Source organism: Heptranchias perlo, chromosome 17, assembly GCF_035084215.1.
Source record: "Heptranchias perlo isolate sHepPer1 chromosome 17, sHepPer1.hap1, whole genome shotgun sequence".
In the NCBI taxonomy this organism is placed as follows: Eukaryota; Metazoa; Chordata; class Chondrichthyes; order Hexanchiformes; family Hexanchidae; genus Heptranchias; species Heptranchias perlo.
The window spans coordinates 25,905,017-25,925,774 of record NC_090341.1 but is presented as its reverse complement, the minus strand read 5'-3'; the positions used below and the strand labels follow the sequence as shown (position 1 = coordinate 25,925,774).

Sequence of the window (20,758 nt, the reverse complement as noted above, 5' to 3'; positions counted from 1 at the left end):
AGCCATGCCCACTGCCTCCATGAGCAGATCTCCTTTATGGTCCGTAATCGGCCCCACCTCTCCTCTTGCTACCCGTTTACTGTTAACATGTCTATGGAAGACTTTTGGATTCCCTTTTATGTTGGTCGCTAGTCTATTCTAATATTCTCTCTTTGCCACTCTTATTTCCTTTTTCACTTCCCCTGTGAACTTTCTGTATTCTGCCTGGTTCTCACTTGTGTTCTCAACCTGATACCTGTCATACGCCGCTTTTTTCCCCTTCATCTCTTCTTTGTCATCCGGGGAGCTATGGCTTTAGTTGCCCTACCGTTCTCCCTTTCTGGAATGTACCTTTTCTGTACCGAATCACCTTTCTAAAGGCCGCCCACTGTTCAATTACAGTTTTGTCTGCCAATCTATGATTCCAATTTACTCGGGCCAGATCTTAGTGGATGTCAGCCTTGTAGGTTGCAGCACTTCAAGTGCACAACCAAGCACCTTTTTTAAATGCGATGAGGGTTTCTGACTCTACCACCCTTCCAGGCAGTGAGTTCCAGACCGCTACCACCCTCTGGGTGAAAACACTTTTCCTCAGCTCCCCTCTATTCCTTCGACCAATTACTTTAAATCTGTGCCCCCTGGTTATTGACCAGTCTGCTAAGAGAAATAGGTCCTTCCTATCCACTCTAGGCCCCTCATAATTTTATACACCTCAATTAAATCTCCCCTCAGCCTCCTCTGTGCCAAAGAATACAACCCCAGCCTATCTAATCTTTCCTCATAGCTAAAATTCTCCAGTCCCGGCAACATCCTCGTAAAGCTCCTTTGTACCCTTTCTAGTGTAATGACATCTTTCCTGTAATGTGGTGACCAGAACTGTATGCAGTACTCGAGCTGTGGCTTCTCATCCTTTCATTCTCTTATTAATTGACACATACTGTATGTGTTTAATGGTTTCCCTTGTTGCTTGTCTGGGTCTTGGTCACCTGTGAAACTGGTGCCATTTGTGGCCGGTATTCTTCATTAAAATTTTACTCCCTGCAATTATCGTTCTCATTCCCTTTTTATTGTTTGTTTTGCGTTTCCTTTTAGTAGTGGTACTTTTTAACCTATGTTCCCAAGGTACAACAAACCTATGTGCAGTGTATGGAGCAAGTTGCTTAGGAAATTTACTCATTGATCCAAATATTTCTGGAAAAACATCACAAACACTACTATCATTGTTGGGTCCCCAGCTACTTCTGTGCAATAATTTATTTGTTTTTGACACATTATATTCAAAATAGTGAATCTACATTTATATTATATCTATTTCTATTAATATTTCATTAGTACATCATTGCCACAGATGTTTCAGTTACTCTCTTTCTAAGTTGAACTCTTCTCTGCTTGATGAAAAATTTGAGAAAAAGATCAAATGAGGGGGACTGAGTGGTTTAGTGGATTAGCACACAGTGCATTCACCTCTGGGACCTAGGTTCATATTCAGCCTAGGCAACTGGATCAAAGTCTTGTCTCTGCTGACTGTGATGATTGTCTGAGAGGCCTTAATCTGGTTCCTGGTGGGTATTGGTCTGTAGAAAAAAATGCTCAGTTCAGCATGAATTGGAAATCTCAATCAAAGATGTCACAAGCAAAATAGTAAATACTTGGGTGAAGAGAGAGAGGAATGTAAGTTCACAATGCTGTAGGGATGTGCTTTGAGGCTGTAATTTAAATACATTGTTGGAGCAGAGGAGGAGCTTGGTTTGTATCTGGTCTATGCTATATCTGACCTAAAAATGCTTGATGCTGATACTCCATGCCAAAGGTGGAAAAGGGTTTTATTCCCCAGCACTAATATTTTTCTTTCTTTGGGTGCAAAATCTGAATCTTCAAATAGATCAGGTGGCACATTTGACATTGCTGTATGCCCTAGGTACACCTATTTCCTTGTGCAAAGCAGGCAAAAGGGGCAACAACCTATCATGCTGGGTCTGAGTACTTTGGGGAATTCCCCTGAAAGGATGTTAATGAGGCAGGAATGACAATTGCATGCCTCCTCCCTCATTTTCTTCGGTCTCCATTTGGCTGAGGCCGAAACAGCAGAAGGCCCACTGCAGCATTTTCTCAACAAACTAAGTCTGTATAATTGTCAACTTTAGCTTGCATACTTATAATCAATTTCATAGAATCATAGAAGTTTACAACATGGAAACAGGCCCTTCGGCCCAACATGTCCATGTCGCCCAGTTTATACCACTAAGCTAGTCCCAATTGCCTGCACTTGGCCCATATCCCTCTATACCCATCTTACCCATGTAACTGTCCAAATGCTTTTTAAAAGACAAAATTGTACCCGCCTCTTCTACTGCCTCTGGCAGCTCGTTCCAGACACTCACCACCCTTTGAGTGAAAAAATTGCTCCTCTGGACCCTTTTTCTCTCCCCTCTCACCTTAAATCTATGCCCCCTCGTTATAGACACCCCTACCTTTGGGAAAAGATTTTGACTATCTACCTTATCTATGCCCCTCATTATTTTATAGACTTCTATAAGATCACCCCGAAACCTCCTACTCTCCAGGGAAAAAAGTCTCAGTCTATCCAACCTCTCCCTACAAGTCAAACCATCAAGTCCCGGTAGCATCCTAGTAAATCTTTTCTGCACTCTTTCTAGTTTAATAATATCCTTTCTATAATAGGGTGACCAGAACTGTGCACAGTATTCCAAGTGTGGCCTTACTAATGTCTTGTACAACTTCAACAAGACATCCCAACTCCTGTATTCAATGTTCTGACCAATGAAACCAAGCATGCTGAATGCCTTCTTCACCACCCTATCCACCTGTGACTCCACTTTCAAGGAGCTATGAACCTGTACTCCAAGATCTCTTTGTTCTATAACTCTCCCCAACGCCCTACCATTAACGGAGTAGGTCCTAGCCCGATTCGATCTACCAAAATGCATCACCTCACATTTATCTAAATTAAACTCCATCTGCCATTCATCGGCCCACTGGCCCAATTTATCAAGATCCCGTTGCAATCCTAGATAACCTTCTTCACTGTCCACAATGCCACCAATCTTAGTGTCATCTGCAAACTTACTAACCATGCCTCCTAAATTCTCATCCAAATCATTAATATAAATAACATAATTTATTTAGTATTAGCAATATATATTGAATCAGAAGATTTATTCTCTAGTGGCACAATTGTTTTACAGTACTGTATATCCTTCATATATTTGGGCACCAATTTTTCTCCCCCTCCGCAACCTGATGCAAGTCTAGCAGAGCACAGCCAAAGTGCATTCCACCTGAAGGAACCTGAACCCGCCCATATTTGCAGGTTCAGGTCATTGCCAAGGCGCCGACATAGGAATGCCCTGCACCCAAAAGTATGGGAGAAAACTGTATCGCTGACTTTTTGGGGCTTGTTGACTCCTGTTCAAAAACAGCAGCCGCAAGGCCTCCAGTAAAATAGAGTTCATAAAGAAAGGCTTCGGAATTGGGATTGTGTTATTGGAAACAACCTTTAGCTATTGAAACATATCTTCTTCATGAACACTTTTACTTGTTCCTTTCTGATAGGAGTGCAATTCGATCTGTGGAAACAATATAAGGGGTAGATAGGGAACTTCCACTTGTGTCAAGAGGCAGCCATTTTTTAATAGAGAAAATACCAAGTAATGTTTTTAGCTGCATAATCCTGAAATTTGAAAAGTTTTAAGCTGTGAATTGGGAAAAAGATTTTGCATGCCAACTGGTGGATGCTTTGCAAAGCATTTTAAAATGTGTATATCTATAATTTCTGTCTGTTTTCACGTTAATGTAGTGAATATTGAGTAGTTTGTCTCTAGTCCTTGTTTTTAAACTTCTACTTAGGCAATACCAGCAGCTAACTTCAATAACTTTTCTTGCAAATTAAAATATCTATTTTGGAAGTTGAAATAATTTCATTGGATACTGGTTTGAAAGGATTGTCCATATCTTATGATCTTCTAGCTACAATATGCCTTTTACTATTGAATCAATTTTGTCAGCATCTGAAGTGTATAAAATTTTCTTACTCTTCAATTGGTAACACTGAGTAACATCAAAAGGGAGATACTGCTTGGACATGGTTCTTTTATGTTCAGAGTTGGCATTAGACTGATATCCAATATGTTTTCCAATACAAATTTTAAGATTTTAGAATCTGGCTTGATGCCATAAGTGGCATTACCTAGTGTATTCATCTTTACATCATTGGCTACCTTGTGACTTCAACAGAGCCCAGATTCTGTAGTGCATGTCCATCCTCTTGTCCTTTCATTGTCTCAGTTGTGGTTTAATGAGACATCACATGGTATGTGTTGGACACAGATTCGTGGAATGCAGTGTTTTCTCTTTCTTCCCCCCCCACCCTCTCACCACCAGATCGTGGATAGTTCTGTTGTTGTGTTGCATGTTTTTTTCAGGTTGAATGGAAGAGAAGAATGTTTGTTCTGAAAATTTGAAGGACCTCTATCATTTTCCTCTTTTCCAGAGAATAAAGTCCCAGGATAGACAATTCAGCTCTCTTCATTTCAGGAATTGTCGTCTTAGCTCTCGTCTGGAATTCCTCCAATAATTCAACATTTTCCTGTAATACGGATCCTGACACTGAACACTGTACTCCAGGAGCAACCTCACTGAGGCCAGATATAACTTCCTTGGACTTGTAAGTCATACCCTTGGCTATACATCACAACACTTTATTTGCTTTCTTCATCACCTGTGAACACTTAACTAATGTTTTAAATGACCTATCCACCAAACCCATAGACTTCTTTCCTGCTCTCACTTCAAACATGTTGCCATTTCATATGTATTCTACATTCTTGCTTTTTCTGTCTAACCTCATAACTTTATGCTTTCATGTGCTGAACTCTATCTGCCAATTCTCTGCTCTCTAACCTAGCCTGTCCATGCCCACTTGGACTGCCACATATTTGTGAGCAACACTGGCTACTGCACACAATTTGGTGTCATCTCGGGCAGTATTCTTACCTGTAAGTCATTTATCAAAAACAATAAGCAACAGCAATCTCAACACCAACCCTGTGGGCCTGCACTGGGAATCAGTTTTCTCTGACACTTCCCACTCAGCACTACACTTGGCTGTCAACCTTTCAACCTTGTATCAATCCAGCCTACTACTTTGCCTTCAATCCCAGGGTATGCCCCTTGTGAATCAGTGTGTTATGTTGCACAGTCTCATGTTTTCCTAAGTCCAGGTAGATAACTTCCATTGGCTCTCCCTTATTTACCAGATCTGTAACCTCAAAAAAAAAATCCAGTAAATTAGTCAAACACAGCTTGCCCTTCTGTACTCATGCTGGTTCTTTCTCATCAGACACTGTCATCCTAGATGACCTCTTATGCTATCCCTCATCAAAGTCTTAACACTTTCCCCACAATTGAAGGAAAGCTTATAGGGCTGTAATTTGAAGGTTCATCTCTTGCCTATATGAAAATCACAATTTACTGAAGAGCAACTGTAAGATTCACTGTAAATCTTTCTACCTTTTTATAAAATAAATTTTGGGAAAAGAAGATTGTAGTTAAATTAAAAGTAATTTGGATAGATACCTAAAATGCAGCCAGACTCCTGGGAAGCTCATAAATCAGCGTGAAGAAACATGACTCTGAATTCTTATTAACTTATCCACTTCAAAATATTCCTGTTGTCTACACTAGACAACATATAGATTTCTCTTCCTGGACATTCCAACATATAACGGATATGTCAGATGTAAGAAACATTAGGGATTATAGTCCTTCATTTCTGGGAGTGCTTAAACACACAATTGTTTTAGACTCTCATAACGCCAAGACATGGGCAATTTGGAGTTACCAAAGCCTATTATGCATAACCTTTCCAATGTTAACTTTTGAACAAACCTACTCGGGCAGCACCAACAACAATTTGCACTTATATAGCACCTTTAATGACCCAAGGCAATCACCAGAAGAGTAATCGAAAAAAAAATTAACTCTGTCCTCATACAGACTTGCAAAACCATGAAGTGAATTACAGGCACAGAGGCTCCACTCCAGTATATGCCCAACTAAACTAATTCACTTATTCTGATTTGCACAAGTAGTAGCAAGCATTATTTTAAGTTGGGAATTCCCAAGTGGAAATTTGTAACAAGCCAAGGAATGTGAATTTTGTTTGCTGGAAAGTCTGAAGAAATGACTAATAACTTGGACCAGCTCCATCCTGTAACAAAGTCTGTGTGATGTTGATATGGCCTGTAACTTTGGAGCAAGTAATCAGTTCATGCACTGTAATAAACTCTTTCAATATGCCCAGGCATAAAAGCAACTTCAGTCCAATGATTAGTTTAAAATTTGGACCTATCCTGGTAATTGACTTCCTTTTGCAGTGAGCTTGTGTGCTGGAAAAAATAAACTGGAATGTGAAACAATTTATATAATGGCAAGAAATGGTCACCCCAATGCTATCATCGTACAAAGCACACAAGCTGTCTATTTGTTACAGAAGAAACATGTAATGAATACACTTAATTCAGTGCAGTCAAGATTTAAAAATAAAAAATTCATGCATTTAACTCCATACAATATATAAAAGTTAACAAGTTAAAGTGGACAAAAGAGAAAATGATTCATTTTCTGGGAAATAGATGTATTCATAAACTCAGTATGATAAAATATCTTAGACAATTGTTACCACATATGCTACACTGTGGGAGAACACAACACCTACTTGACTGTTAATAAATTACTGTTTGTGATTCAGATATGTGCCATTTACTATTTTTAAAAGTGAAAAACTTGGTTATTAGTAAGTTGTATTGTAGCATAATGCATTGTGTTAGTGATTGGAAGGAAAATAGCAAATAAAAGCTAGGCGGATCTCTGTAGAGAAGGGGGAGTTGGAAGGTGATTTGGTCTAAATTGCTCTTGTCCACCTCTCGGCAGCATTGACAGTAGTTAAGGAGCATGTCCTTTTGTCCAGAGAACGACATATAGGGTGGAGTGTCTTGTGAGCTGAATGAGGCCTAATTTGAAGTTTTAAATGTGTGCCGAATGGATCCCTCCTGAATTGTGCTACAGATAAGCAGGCGAGCACTATTAATGAACAGCACTCTCTGGAAAAACCTGCCAACTGATCTTGATCTTCCAGTGGGGTAGTGAAAATTTTTTTACAAATCAGACCAATCATGTTATTTGTTTTTCCAACGGGGGCACATCAAGCTGATATGTGGCTTTCTCTCCCAACAACACTGCTCTTTTTTCTCCTTCCAGATTCTGTCCAGAAATCCACAATGTTTCAGGGCGTGACCTGAGGAGGGGCACAGCACTGTTGGGAGCATGGGTTACATGTCAGTTTCGCTGTGCTTCTGTTAAAATTAGCAGTGCTTTTTGTGTGATTTTTTTTTTACAATTCCTGTGACCCCACCACCCCCACCAGCAGATTTGTTTCTGCCAGTGGATTTTTCAGGGATGAGCATTTTCATTAATAGCATTTATTTTGACTTGCTTACTTGTGGCACTGTGTAAAAGGGATCAGTTAGGCAGAGTCGTATGGACTGGATACAATTGGGAAGCAGGTGAGATTGTGCCCACGAACTAGCGGTTAGACACTCACATTCGCATGCTGCGGTATCGAAGCTGCTGTGTCTCCCTGCCCATGAGTGCAGAAACAAATAAGATGTATAAATAGAAAGACTTGCATTTATGTAGTGCCTTTCACTACGTCCCAAAACGCTTTACAGCCAATGAAGTACTTTTGAAGTGTAGTCACTGTTGTAATGTGGGAAATGTCACAGCCAATTTTGTGCTGATGACCAGATAATCTTTTTTTAGTGATGTTGGTTGAGGGATAAACATTGGCCAGGACACTGGGGAGAACTCCCCTGCTGCTCTTTGAAATATTGTCATGGCATCTTTTACATTCATCTGACAGGGTAGATAGGGCCCTAGATTTTGTGCTCAAGTCTTGAGTGGGGCTTGAACCTACGACCTTGACTCAGAGGAGAGAGTGCTACCCACTGAGCCATGGGCTGAAAAGTAAGATAGGCCAAAGGAACGTAAGGGGACAGGGGAGAAGATAAAGAAATCAAGTGCAGGAGGAGGGATAGACAGACGGTAAATGCATACCTCCAAGGATTGCAAAATAGATTAGGAGTAGGAGGTCGCCTTTAATCATTCTGCCTGACTCAAGTAATTTAATCAGATTACTCATTACTTGTGTCGTAAAGATCTCGCCCACTGCTCCAAAGAGTTTAACTCCTTTGTGTTAACCAGTTGAAAGTTTTAAATATTTTATTTGTGAAACATTATAAATATCTTAAATTTTGCTTCATCTTCAGAATTGTTGAAAGAAAAAAGTCAGTTGATCCTCTTAGCAGCTTTATACTGGATACTGGGTTTATTGGATCGTGATAACGCTTATTCTGAAGCAAATACAGTCAGCTGATATACTATTAAGTACCGATTGCCTGCCTACTTTGTCTTTCTAGTCGAGATGTGTTCGTTTTAAAATGCATATGGTCATGTTACTTTCACCTGTGTTTAGCAGTTTTGTAGGATAATTTTTGAAGGTGACTTCTTTGTTTTCCATATAAATGTTCATTTAATGTCTCTCACAAACTTTTCATCTGTTCGTTTTGCCACAAAAAAAATTGATTACATTCATTTTTTTTTTAAAGTATTCTAGATGTGAACAGTAGGGCAAGCCCTTGTCTCTCGCCACCAGTGGATATGCAGTAACAAGCTCGGACAGGCAGCAGAGGCGTTGACTGACGGTTCATTCACACGGCGATTCCTGTAACATTACGGAGTTTGCATTTGCCTTTGATTCAGACATACTAACCATGTACGGAAGTTCCAGGACAGTGGGCCACGTGGAAGGCAGCCCATCGCGGTCTCCCCGGCTTCCCCGATCTCCTCGCCTGGGACACCGGAGAACAAACAGCGGCGGAACGGGAGGGGCCGGGAAAACCCTGTCAATGGAGAACATCCAGTCTCTGAACGCCGCCTACGCCACATCGGGACCCATGTATCTGAGTGATCATGAAGGGGTCGCCTCAACCAGCTTTCCCAAAGGAACCATGACCCTGGGCAGGGCGACTAACCGAGCAACCTACGGGGGTCGGGTTACGGCCATGGGCAGCAGTCCGAACATCGCCTCGGCCGGGCTTCCTCCCGGGGGAGATACCCTCTCCTTCAGCGATCACCACCAACACCAGCACAGCAGCATGGTTACCCCGTCCTCTCATCACCACCACCATCATCATCAAGTACCCTCCACCTTAAGGCAGGTCCGTGACAACACCATGGTTGATCTGCAAGCGCAGCTCAAGGATCTGCAGAGGGAGAACGAGATACTCCGGAAGGAGCTAGAAATCAAAGACACCAAGCTGGGATCGTCCATGAACAGCATCAAAACTTTCTGGAGCCCCGAGCTGAAGAAGGAACGAGTGCTGAGGAAAGAGGAGGCGGCCAGGATGTCGGTGCTCAAGGAACAGATGAGAGTGTCCCACGAGGAAAGTCAGGTATAAATTTTTCATGATCTGATCTTTGTTTTCCTAAGACAGTGGATGCTTTGAGATGTTTAAATCGTGGTTTGTCTCTGAACAACCGATATAAAATAAAGACTGCTTTCTTTCACCTCTGCAACATTGGCCACCTCTGCTCCGACCTCTCCGCCTCCATTGATGAAACCTTCATCCACATTTTTGTCACCTTGCAGTGGGCCATCTCTAATGTCCACCTTACTGTCCTCACTGTTTCAACCACTCATAAATGATGCCATCCAGCGTGCTGCAATCCATGTTCTCGCCTGTATTAAGACCCGTGTCCCATTCACCTCAGTCTGCCTCAAGCTCCACTAGATTTCCATGTTCTAGAAAATTAAATTCTAAGATTTTCATCCTCGTCTTCAAATCCCTTCACAGTTCTATGTCTCTGTGTGCACACTCTGGTTCTCCAGCACTGGCCTATCTTTTTTTGTTTCCTGCTTCCTCCACTCCATCAGTGACTACTCCTTAAGCCCCCTACTTTTGGGCATTTCTTCTCCGCCTTGAGACTCACCCCTTTGAATGTGCTTCTATTCTCTCCTTACCCTCTTCCTTTCACACCTCCCAAACCTCCTGAGTCCACCTGCTTTCAACTGACCTGTAAAATGCCCTATCATGTCCTCTGTGTAGGTAATGGCACTGTAGCAATCTTAAGTTGTTGAACAAAGTATTATAGGAAAGCAGTTATTTCTTTTAAGTCCTTTTTTCTTTTGGACTGGAATGATAAATTCTAACAATAAAGAAACAATCACTCAATACTGATCATTACTGTTTGGAGTTTTAAATGTTTGATGCCAGCAAAATCTTAACAAGTTGGTGGAAGGAATATGATTTAAAATGGTAATTGATTGAGCCTGTTAGCTGGTTGAATTTTTTTTTGAAGCACACATCTAACTAACCTATTTGTTTACACTCAGTGGCTACAATGGAATCTGTCTGTAATAACCTTTCCCCCCAACTAACTTCAGGTGTTCTACTACAAGTTGAAGTCTGAAATTAATCTCATTATTATAAAGCCTAACCAGCGGGAAAATCAAAAGCGTGATTAGTCTTGAACAGGTAGAGCAATGGCTTTGATTTCTAAACTTATTATCTATTGACAGGAATTCAGAATTTTATGTTGATACTATGTGCAACTTGTTTGTGGTGTCAGTTACAATGGCTTGTTATAGGTTCTTTCACTTTCTTGGCAGGTTTTATCACGCTTAATGGGGTGATTCCCATTGGGTTGGCCTTAGCTAATCCATCACGTTGCAAGCTGTGCAAGAGCTGCATGTCAACAGCCAGCAACCATAGCACGATAGAAAATTTTGCTTTTATATTGCAGGCTGGGTCTTAGGAGAGTGATCACAATATGCTACTGTTCTTTAATATTTGACTAATGCACCATATCTACTTGTGAAACAGTTGCAGAGTTGATCCCAGTACAAAGTGGATGCGCAGACCGGCTACGATAGAGCACTGGCCAAACTTACATGGTGTCTACATCCTAATGTCACATGTCTATGTTGGGTGTTGCTGCCAGAACAGTGCGTTTAGTGGAGTTAGGAAGACCCAGTAAAAACAAGGTTTTCCTGGCTGGTTTAAGTACAAGAAGAAAAATCTGGTGTGTTTACTTAAATGTGCTGCTGGCTGTGCAAGACTTGTACATTAGGAGCCAGCAGCAGAAGTGCGATAAAGCATCACCATTTGATCCCAAGGTGAACAGAAACTTGGCTATAGAGAATGTGTGGCTAATTCAGCAGTTCTCTGTTTAGTGTTGGAGTTGAATTTTATTCCATTTGTTCACTCTTTGCCCCACATTGAACAATTAAATGACCATATTGAACCTGAAAATCAATGTCTGTGGGCATCTATAATGAAAATGTTCTAGTTTAAATTTGATTCCGTAGTAATTTTAGAAAATTATTTAAAACTTTTGCCAAACAATACCATGAGAAATATTGTAACATTCTTTGTTTGGAATTAAATGACTTGGCCAAAAATTATCTGGACCCTTTTTAACATTTTAAACTGATAGTGGGAGTTTGCCATACGGATATAAAAATTTCCTACAAGGTGACTAGTATGCCTGTTTGGTTTTTTTTGCAATGGTATCCTTGCCCTGAAATATTTTTCCTGTTTTGTGGCAGTGATATCATAATCTTGTTCCCAGAATTATTTGCTTGAGAATTTATTTCTACTGTAACATTTTAAAGTTTTTTTAAAAAAGGTTGAAATTGACATTGTTATGTTGAAGTGCTGATATATAATTAAAATCTTTGCACAATTGCGTTATCAAAATGTTAACAATGTTACAAATGGGATATGATATTCTACTTGCTTTCTCAAGATATTGCTTGTGAGTTATCAAGTTTAATGAATGTAAATAAATAATGACTCTCCATAATATATTCTCTATACTGATACCCATGTGCTTTTGTTGGAGTTTTTCCAAACAATGTTTTGTTTGCTGAAACAAACGGACAGCAGGTTTTGTAAGTGGACTGCATCCCTTATGAACTCAAATCCACATCTTCAGCTTCTGGCTTCCAGAACTAATCATAGCCTAGGTCTAGCAATTAACTCTGTTTGAGGTAAGTTACTTTATGGAATTTATGTCAGATTTCCCACATGTTTTTATTCACTTTTGGAAGAAGGAAAATAACAGATGTCCAACTAGTTTCATACAAGTTTAAACAATAATCAAATTTATTACAATTAAACAATTGACAGAAGCCACCCGCTCGTTTTTCAGCAGTGTTTTGTTTGCAAGGTCCTTTTTTAAATGCTCGCTTTAAATACTCATTGCCCTGCCTCATCCTTTTTTGTAACGTCACAGACTATAAGAGAAGTATGATTGGTGAATTTTGTCAACCAAAATAATGGTAGATCATTGTGGATTTAGCCATCAATTAGAAGATGACAATGGATGATTGATGAATTGGGGTGTCAGTCATAAACAAATAGTGGGCAATTGACAGATTCCACTAGGAGGAGGTGAGTGGCCATTTTTATTTTCTATTGGCATATTGCACTGTCAGACGGAAGATTGATATGGGTGAATGTGGAGTGGAGACTGACGGTGAATGGGATGACCTCTGCAATGAAAGAAGGAAAGACTTGCATTTATATAGTGCCTTTCACGACCTCGGGACGTCCCAAAGTGCTTTACAGCTAATAAAGTACTTTTGAAGTGTAGTCATTGTTGTAAGTGCGGCAGCCAATTTGCGCACTGCAAGGTCCCACAATCATCAATGTGATAATGACCAGATAATCTTTTTTAGTTGTTAGTTGGGGGATAAATATTTGCCAGGACACCAGGAAGAACTCCCCTGCTTTTCTTCGAAACGGACAGTTTGCAGTCCAGTCTGAGATGACTGGAGTGTGTGTTAACTAATGCAGTTCCCCACCCCTTCCCTAAACTCTGCTTCTAATGTTGAGCCATTCTTGTAGGTTTTTTTAAAGCTCTCAACAGTCAATTAACTTATTTAGTACATTGCAGTGTATAGTGGTGGAGAATTTTAAAAAAAATCTTTAATTCACCATTCAAGAGTTCAAATGGTTATCTGAACAAATTAAATAATAAAATGGTAATCGATGAACCAAATAGCCTTCTGTGCTGCAATTTCTGATTCTTATAAGATCTAAATTTTGCCCATTTTTGTGGCTATATTGCTAGACAGAGTGCTCTACCTCAGGAAAATTGGGGAATGCAGACCATCGTACTCCTTAAGCTATCTTCCCATTAGCTGCATGCAGAGTGATATTGATCATTGAGATGTGAAAACCTAGCAGAAGAAGTAAAAGAGGGGAAGGGCTGCAGAAATTGAATATACAGATTTTGGAAGGCAGGAGAGAGAAAATTCTAAACCAACAGAATTAAAGATCTTGAAGCAAAAAGTAATGTATTTCAGTGTTAATTTATCAGCTTGTGGTGGGAGACTGTTCTGGCATCCCTGCTTTTGTAGAACAGAACTAAAAGGCGATTGATATCTTGTAGCAACAAAAGATTTGTAGAATGAGATTCAGAACATGCTTCCCAAAATTTGATTGCTCTTTGTTGCAAGAACTGGATCCTGATTGCACATATATTTAAAAAAAAACTAAATGGTAAATATTGGAAATCTGTAAATTAGAGTGTACTAACCTTTCTGGCCAATAATACCTTGCAATTGCATATAAAGTAATAGATATCTTGAAATGGGTTAAAAAATTCACATGGCTGGTTCAGATGTTATGAATCCTGTAGATCAAACATTTTGTAATAGTGGGGTCCATGTTGTGCACTATTTTACATATGTGTCTCCCTTTATAAATATTTGATTCCAAAGTTTTCTTGCTGTTAAATGACATGACATTGCGCTTCTTTGTGATGCAACAAAAGTTTCAAAACAAATAATTTGCAGCAGTTTATAATGAAATTCCATGTACAGTATATATTTGACATTGTGAAATCCATTCCAGATTGCAGAACAAATGATTGTGAATTCAAAGAGTTTAATCTTTAAGAGGTATAATTTTTTTCACATATAACTAATTCTGTAAAAATACTGTTTGTTACTTTAGCCTTTATGGGGCATAGTGTTGCTCAATATCCAGAGCACAGCAGTGATGTTTAGCTGCTAACCTGGCCTGTCTCTTCAAGCCCAGTACTCAAGTACTCCCAATAGGGGAGTGATCTGAATCAGCAAATCAAGGTAATTTTAACAGTTTGTAAACTGAGACAGTTGGAGTGACTGCTTGTAGATTTCTGGTTCCAAATCAGAAGCACGCAGTTTAAAATATATATTTTTTGACCGTTATGAATCTGTAACAAAGTGTGTCACTTTGAAGTGTAAAGGATGTAAACTAGTTATAAAATATATCTAACATTGCATAGGGGGCGTGAAGACCCAATGTAGTCTTCATGTCAAGTGGAGTTAGAGGGCAGAGAATAATTGGACTGGGATGTGCAATGTAATTCAGTCCACAGTTCGAAGTCATGTTCTGTCATTTTTATGAACTGAACTTTTGTGAACTTGACTGAAAAAACTTTAATGAAGGCAGGAAAAGAGAGAAAAGGCAATTCAATGGCTTTTGTGAAATGTGTTTTTTTGATTTTGTTTCAGACATTAGAGATTTCAATTACTCAGATAAAATTGCAATGACATTATTTTCATATTAAATAATGCTATTGCTATGGTTGGGACATGGGAGAAAATATTTCTTGCCCTCCTCTTCTGACTATGTTGACTCTTGCTGGAGTATAGTTGCCTGCGCTCTATAATAACTCACTCAATTGGCCATTATTCATATGCGAGCTTCAATGAGTGTCAGCAGCTTTAGACCGGCTATTAGGATTGCACATTTGATGCTGACCCAGTCCTTGCTGAAGATATGTGTGTGTGGAAAGGAACATAAGAATCGGAGTGTAGACCATTTTACCCATCAAATCTGATCTGCTAGATTGTTAGCCATGGCAGGTTTGTTGAGCATCATCTTTTTTAAAATCTGTGAAGGCTGCTTCTTACTATGTTCATCTAGATATTTAGTAATTTCATATATAAAGATTCCAAAATTTCCCCAGCCACTTTAATTACCCAGATGAACTCAGTGTCTCCTTTTGAAAATGGGTATTACATTGGCCACTCTTCAACCTTGCAATCTCCTTTTAAAAAAAAAATCGCATTGGTTGACCTAGTGACATTGTTGAACATTGTCCTGTGTGCTAATTTATTCTTGCACCACTCCTCAGTTAGCTCCTTTTTATCTTTCTGAAATCTGTCCTATTCCAATCTGGTGCCCATGATTTTATACTATTGACCTTTCTATTTGAGTAGTGATTACTGCTCTTAAGTAGCATACCCACATTCAACTCAGCTACCTGATCTATTTCATTACCCGTAACTGGATCTCAACGCTTCTCTCCTCGTAGGCGTACAAACGTCCTGCACGTATTTTAGGAATTCCATTTCCCTTTCTCTGTTTACTCCCTTCCTGACCCAAGCAATGAGTGGGTAATTAAAATCTCCAGAACAATAACTTTATTATTCCCACTCATCTCCCTGTTTTGTCTATAGATTGCCTCTTCCATTTCCCTCCCACAGAGGACCTTCGTAGTCTTGCTGAGCTACCAGGGAAGCCTTTGAATTGTAAACTTAATAGGGTGCAATGAATAATACAAATGTATATCTGACTTTGTTCTAAGTAAGTGATTGTACACATCCTATATTTAAAAAAAAATCAATTTGTACAACTAGATAGAGGTGTAAGTTGAATTAGGGTGTATGTTTACCACAATCTCTGCTCAATATAATTTGCTAAAGGAAGTGTTTCATTAAAAAGTAAATGTTTTCTCCTTGTGTTGTAAAGTTGTGGGTACAGTTTCTGAAATGGAAGCAAACTAAGCTGCAGGTCTTAACCAAGAAAACATTATTTTAATTTAACATTGTTACTTTCAGTATCAACATTATTAACAACTCAAACTACTGATGTTCCCTACATCATCAGCGCGGGAATGTTTCATGGACCTGGTTATTTATACTGGCTAAGGGACACATTCACGATTTACTTGTAAAAACAAACTGTTGTGGTCATGAAGTTGTTATCACCACCCCTTCCTCTACCAGCCAAATCAACAGAACTCAAGATCTTAATTTGAACATTCTGTAATGAAAAAAATAACCAATTATTTCCACAGCTAGTGGAGTGGACATTTCCCTCTCAACCAATTTTATTTCAGTCAAAAAACTATCTGATATAAAAGATTGATTTTTTTTAAATATAAGGAATGAGTTGCAAATATTTTCTGTTCATTGACTATGCACACACTGTTTTTAGCTGTTGCGTAAATGGACCAGTTTTCTTCTAGGGATTAGGGTACATTCACATTTGCGTCGTTCACATTTAGATGCTGTGAATGTGTGGATAATGCGCCTGACTTGGCAGCCAGTGGGGGAGGGTGTTGGCAAGAGAAGAGTTACTTTTATTTAGGTAGGGAACAGAGGTGTTACTACTGTGCTTGGGTACAGAGAGGTGGAGTAAGGGGGGAAGCGAGATGGTGGCCAATCCTTTCTGCTCTTTTGGAGGGAAAACACGGGTGGTGCAGTCCTGAGATGACGACAAAAATCTTAAGTCATGTTTCCTACCTAAAAGAAACTGTGCGAGTGTAGGGTAAACAAAACAAATCGAGACTGAGGAGAACCAGAATGGGGATCACAAATTGGGTGCAGTGCTGAAAGCATAGTTAAAGAATAATTTCAGGAGGCTTTTACAAGTAGACAGACTTAGCAAGTTGGAGGAATGAGTGTTCCAGAGGGCCAAAGCCCAGTGGTCAAACAAATAACCACTGATGGTTATTTGGCAGCCGGGAACAAGGAGGATGAGAAATGGAAGGAGAGGATTCCGATGTAACACCTGAATGTGTTGCCAGAGTTCATTCTTTCAAGAATGTAATATGTATATTTTTATATGCATGTATTGCACTGTTTCTCAGATTCATCTTTCTCTTGGTACTTGAGTTTCATATGTTCTCATGTAATTTACTACATCGTTAATTTTTAAAAATGACATTTTCCCTCTGGGTAATAACATCATAGGCACAGCCCACAAAATCAATATTGGTATTATTAGGCAGCTGTGGCTTTTATTAGTAGAGATGTTGTCTAACAGGATATCTGAATGAACACCAGCAAGGTCATTTGGAATGAATTGAATGGAGCAAGCAGCTAGAATTTAAACTATGGGCATAAATCTAGTTAGAATTTTTCTGACAGGTTGAGTACAGAAATAATTTAATTTTGAAAGCTGCTTAAAACAGGCATATCTAAATTTCTATTGTGTATGTAGTTGCCACAATATTGAATGAATTACACAAAACTGCAAGTGTTCTGCTGAAGTTATTGTACACTGATTTTTTTAATAGAGAACAAAAGTAATTAGGTTTATTTGCTGAATAACCTATCTTTTGAAAGCTACAATAACTTTTTTGCTATTTCAGTACATATTTGTAGCACAATAAGGTTACTAAAACCTTTGCACTTGTTCAGAAAAAAGCTGGATAGATGGTCACAGAATGCATTGTTGTAAAAGGAAAGGACTTGCATTTTATATAGCACCTTTCAAGACCTCCGGACGTTACAAAGAACTTTACAGCCAATGAAGTACTTTTGAAGTGTGGTCACTGCTGTAATGTTGGGAAACACAGCAACCAATTTGTGCACAGTGATATCCCACAAACAGATTTTAGTGATGTTGGTTGAGGAATAAATATTGGCCAGGACACTGGGAGAACTCCTATGCTCCTCTTTGATTAGTGCCATGGGATATTTTACGCCCATCTGAGAGGGCATTTGGGACCTCGGCTCAATGTCTTATCCGAAAGATGGTGAAAGGCATTCCCTCAGTGCTACACTGAAGTGAACCAATGATATTTGTGGAATATTGTGGCGAATGGAAGACCAAAGGCTAGGTAGTTGGTAGTTTAAAATGTAATCATAAGTGACTTGGGGAAAGTTTTTTCCGGGGCAGATACTGAACGAAGTGGGTTGGTAGGGGGGAATGGGTGTTGAAGGATACACAAGTGGTTGGAGACTGCCTTGTCTGTGATGGGAGACAATGGGAGTAGAGAGGCCACATGAGATGGCAAGGTCGAGAGCGTGGTAGTGAATGTGGGTAGGTTTATATGGAAGAAAGAGGGGCAAGGTGAGTTGAGATGGAGATTGAAATCATTGAGGGAGAAAAGGAGGGAGGGTATCATGGGAGGGGGCGAACTGAGAATGGGCCTGGAGGGTTATGGAGAACAAGGATTTTAAAAGATGGCCGTGGATAGAGCTACAAAGCAGAGGACCTCAGTCCGGAGCCGCCAGCCTAGGAGCCTTGTTCAGATACAGCTTATGTGGGAGGAGAGAGATAGATGGAAAGGCAGACGGTGTTTTTCTTGATTCTAATTTGAGTTTTTTAAAAAGCAAGTTGAATTTTGAAAGCAAACAAAGCTGGTTTGAGGAAAACTGATAGGGAGGATGATTAGAGGAAAGGGAGGAGGGAAACAAGTTGAATGGGAAGAGGTCTCATTGGAGGGTGTGGATGAAGGGTAAGGTAAATGTCAGTGGAGCAAGTGGGAGGGGAGAATGCAGAGTTTAAGCATGTAGTTTGTAGGGGAAGAGGTAGGTATAATTATGGGTGTGATGGGGTGGTAAGGGGAGGATACAGTAGGAAGAGGTAGGGAAAGCACAAGTGATTTGGGGAGGGGATGGGAATGGAGCCGCCGAAGGCCATTTTTTCCCTAAAGCCTCACCCCAAATGTAGCTTGCTGGAGGCTCCATCCCCGCCACACCATGCTATACCTCCCACTTGAAACACAGGAAGATAAAGATAGAAGGAGAAGCGGCAGAGGACCGAGACACAGCAAAGAGTTAATGAAAGAGAAAGTAGCAGAAAAGAGGTGGAGACAAATAATGTGAAGACATCGGATAGGTGAGAGGGACCATCTTCTCCAACTTGCTGTGTGCAATGCCACAGGAAATTGTCTAATACTTTAATAATTGTAATGTTTTGTTCATTTTAAAACCAATTAAGCATATCATCATTATGAATGAGTTTTATAAATGTTGAGTAAAGCATAATTTTATACATTTCAAAATATATGGCATTTTTTTTGACTATGCATCTCCTGCACACAACAGGGGAGTTGAAACTTGCATCAAAAGTGGTTTAGTTGCATTATGTTCCTTGCTAATAAGTGCTGACTTCACTGGGTTATTTTAGTCTGTTCGGCCCCTTTTTATTATTGGGTTAGTTGGTGATTTTCATATTGTGAATTGATTGCAGGAATGAAACAAAGACAGTTGAATGCAAATGAAATTTGTCTAATTTTTATTAAGCACCAACAATGGAAAGTTTCTGCAATGTAAAATTTCAATTTAATTATCTACATCTTACAGCATTTTAACTTCTTCCCTATTCTCAGCCTCTGCATTAACTCACCCATCCAAAGTCACCCCGTCACTTTTTATTGAGGATTCGTTAACTGACTGAAAACAGAGAGCAGGAATAAACGGGTCATTTTCAGGCTGGCAGGTTGTAACTAGTGGGGTGTCACAAGGATCAGTGCTTGGGCCTCAGCTGTTTACAATATATATGAATGACTTAGATGAGGGGACCAAGTGTAATGTAGCCAAGTTTGCTGACAATATGTCCTCCTCACAGATAACTTTCCCACCTGGTTTTGTAAAGAGGTTGCAAAGGGATATAGACAGATTAAGTGATTGGGTAAGAAGGTGGCAGATGGAGTATAATGTGGGGAAATGTGAAATTATCCACTTTGGTAGGAAGAATAGAAAAGCAGAATTTTTTTTGAAAGGTGAGAGACTAGGAAAAGATGGTAGACAGGGATTTGGGTGTACAGGTCACAATTTCAAAATTTGCAGATGATACAAAACTTGGAAATGTAGTTAACAGTGACGAGAATAGTAATAGACTTCAAGAGGACATAGACAGGCTGGTGGAATGGACAGACACATGGCAGATGAAATTTAATGCAGGGAAGTGCGAAGTGATACGTTTTGGCAGGAAGAATGAGGAGAGGCAATATAAACCAAATGGTACAATTCTAAAAGGGGTGCAGGGAGGTCAATTAAGGTGTGATAATTTTAAGTGGGGGGGTGTGTTTTTTGGATATTTGTGGTCATTATAATTCTTATGGTTGAATTAACAACAATAGTTTTTCAAGTTATTGGTCTTGGTTAAAATCCAGGTGGGAATAATGGCTTATTTTATGTTTATAATACTAATAATTTTTGTTTTAGGTTCAGTAGCGGTAGTATCGAATCCTGCACCTTGTTTTGCTGCGTTAGGATTGGTAATAGCTGCTGGATTTGGGTGTGGTTGTGTGAGAGACCTAGGGGCATATGCACACAGATCTTTGAAGGTGGCTGGACAGGTTGAGAAAGGGGTTAAAAAAGCATACAGGATCCTGGGCTTTATGAATAGAGGTGTGGAGTTCTAAAGCAAGGTTGAACCTTTTATAAAACATTGGTTCAGCCACAACTGGAGTATTGTGTCCAATTCTGGGCACTGCACTTTAGGAAGGATGTGCAGGGTTTAGAAAAGATTTACTAGAATGGTTCCAGGGATGAGTGGCTTCAGTTACGTGGATAGACTGTAGAAACTTGGGTTGCTCTCCTTCGAGCAGAGAAGGTTGAGAGGAGATTTGTTGTTCTAAATCATGAAGGGTCTAGACAGAGTAGATAGAGAGAAACCGTTCC

At 39.7% G+C, this 20,758-nt stretch overlaps 1 protein-coding gene across 4 annotated transcripts in view; it reads left to right on the top strand.

Annotated features, from left to right (window-relative positions):
• The window catches only part of LOC137334185 (ERC protein 2), a 631,578-nt gene that overhangs the window by 21,000 nt on the left and 589,820 nt on the right, over positions 1-20,758 (top strand). For all 4 annotated transcript variants that reach the window (XM_067998749.1, XM_067998748.1, XM_067998751.1 and 1 more), the window contains exons 3-4: positions 4,490-4,663; positions 8,664-9,509. In XM_067998749.1, coding sequence (XP_067854850.1) covers positions 8,829-9,509 — 681 coding nt within the window. In that variant the 5' untranslated portion in view covers positions 4,490-4,663; positions 8,664-8,828. The remainder of the gene's footprint in view (positions 1-4,489; positions 4,664-8,663; positions 9,510-20,758) is intronic.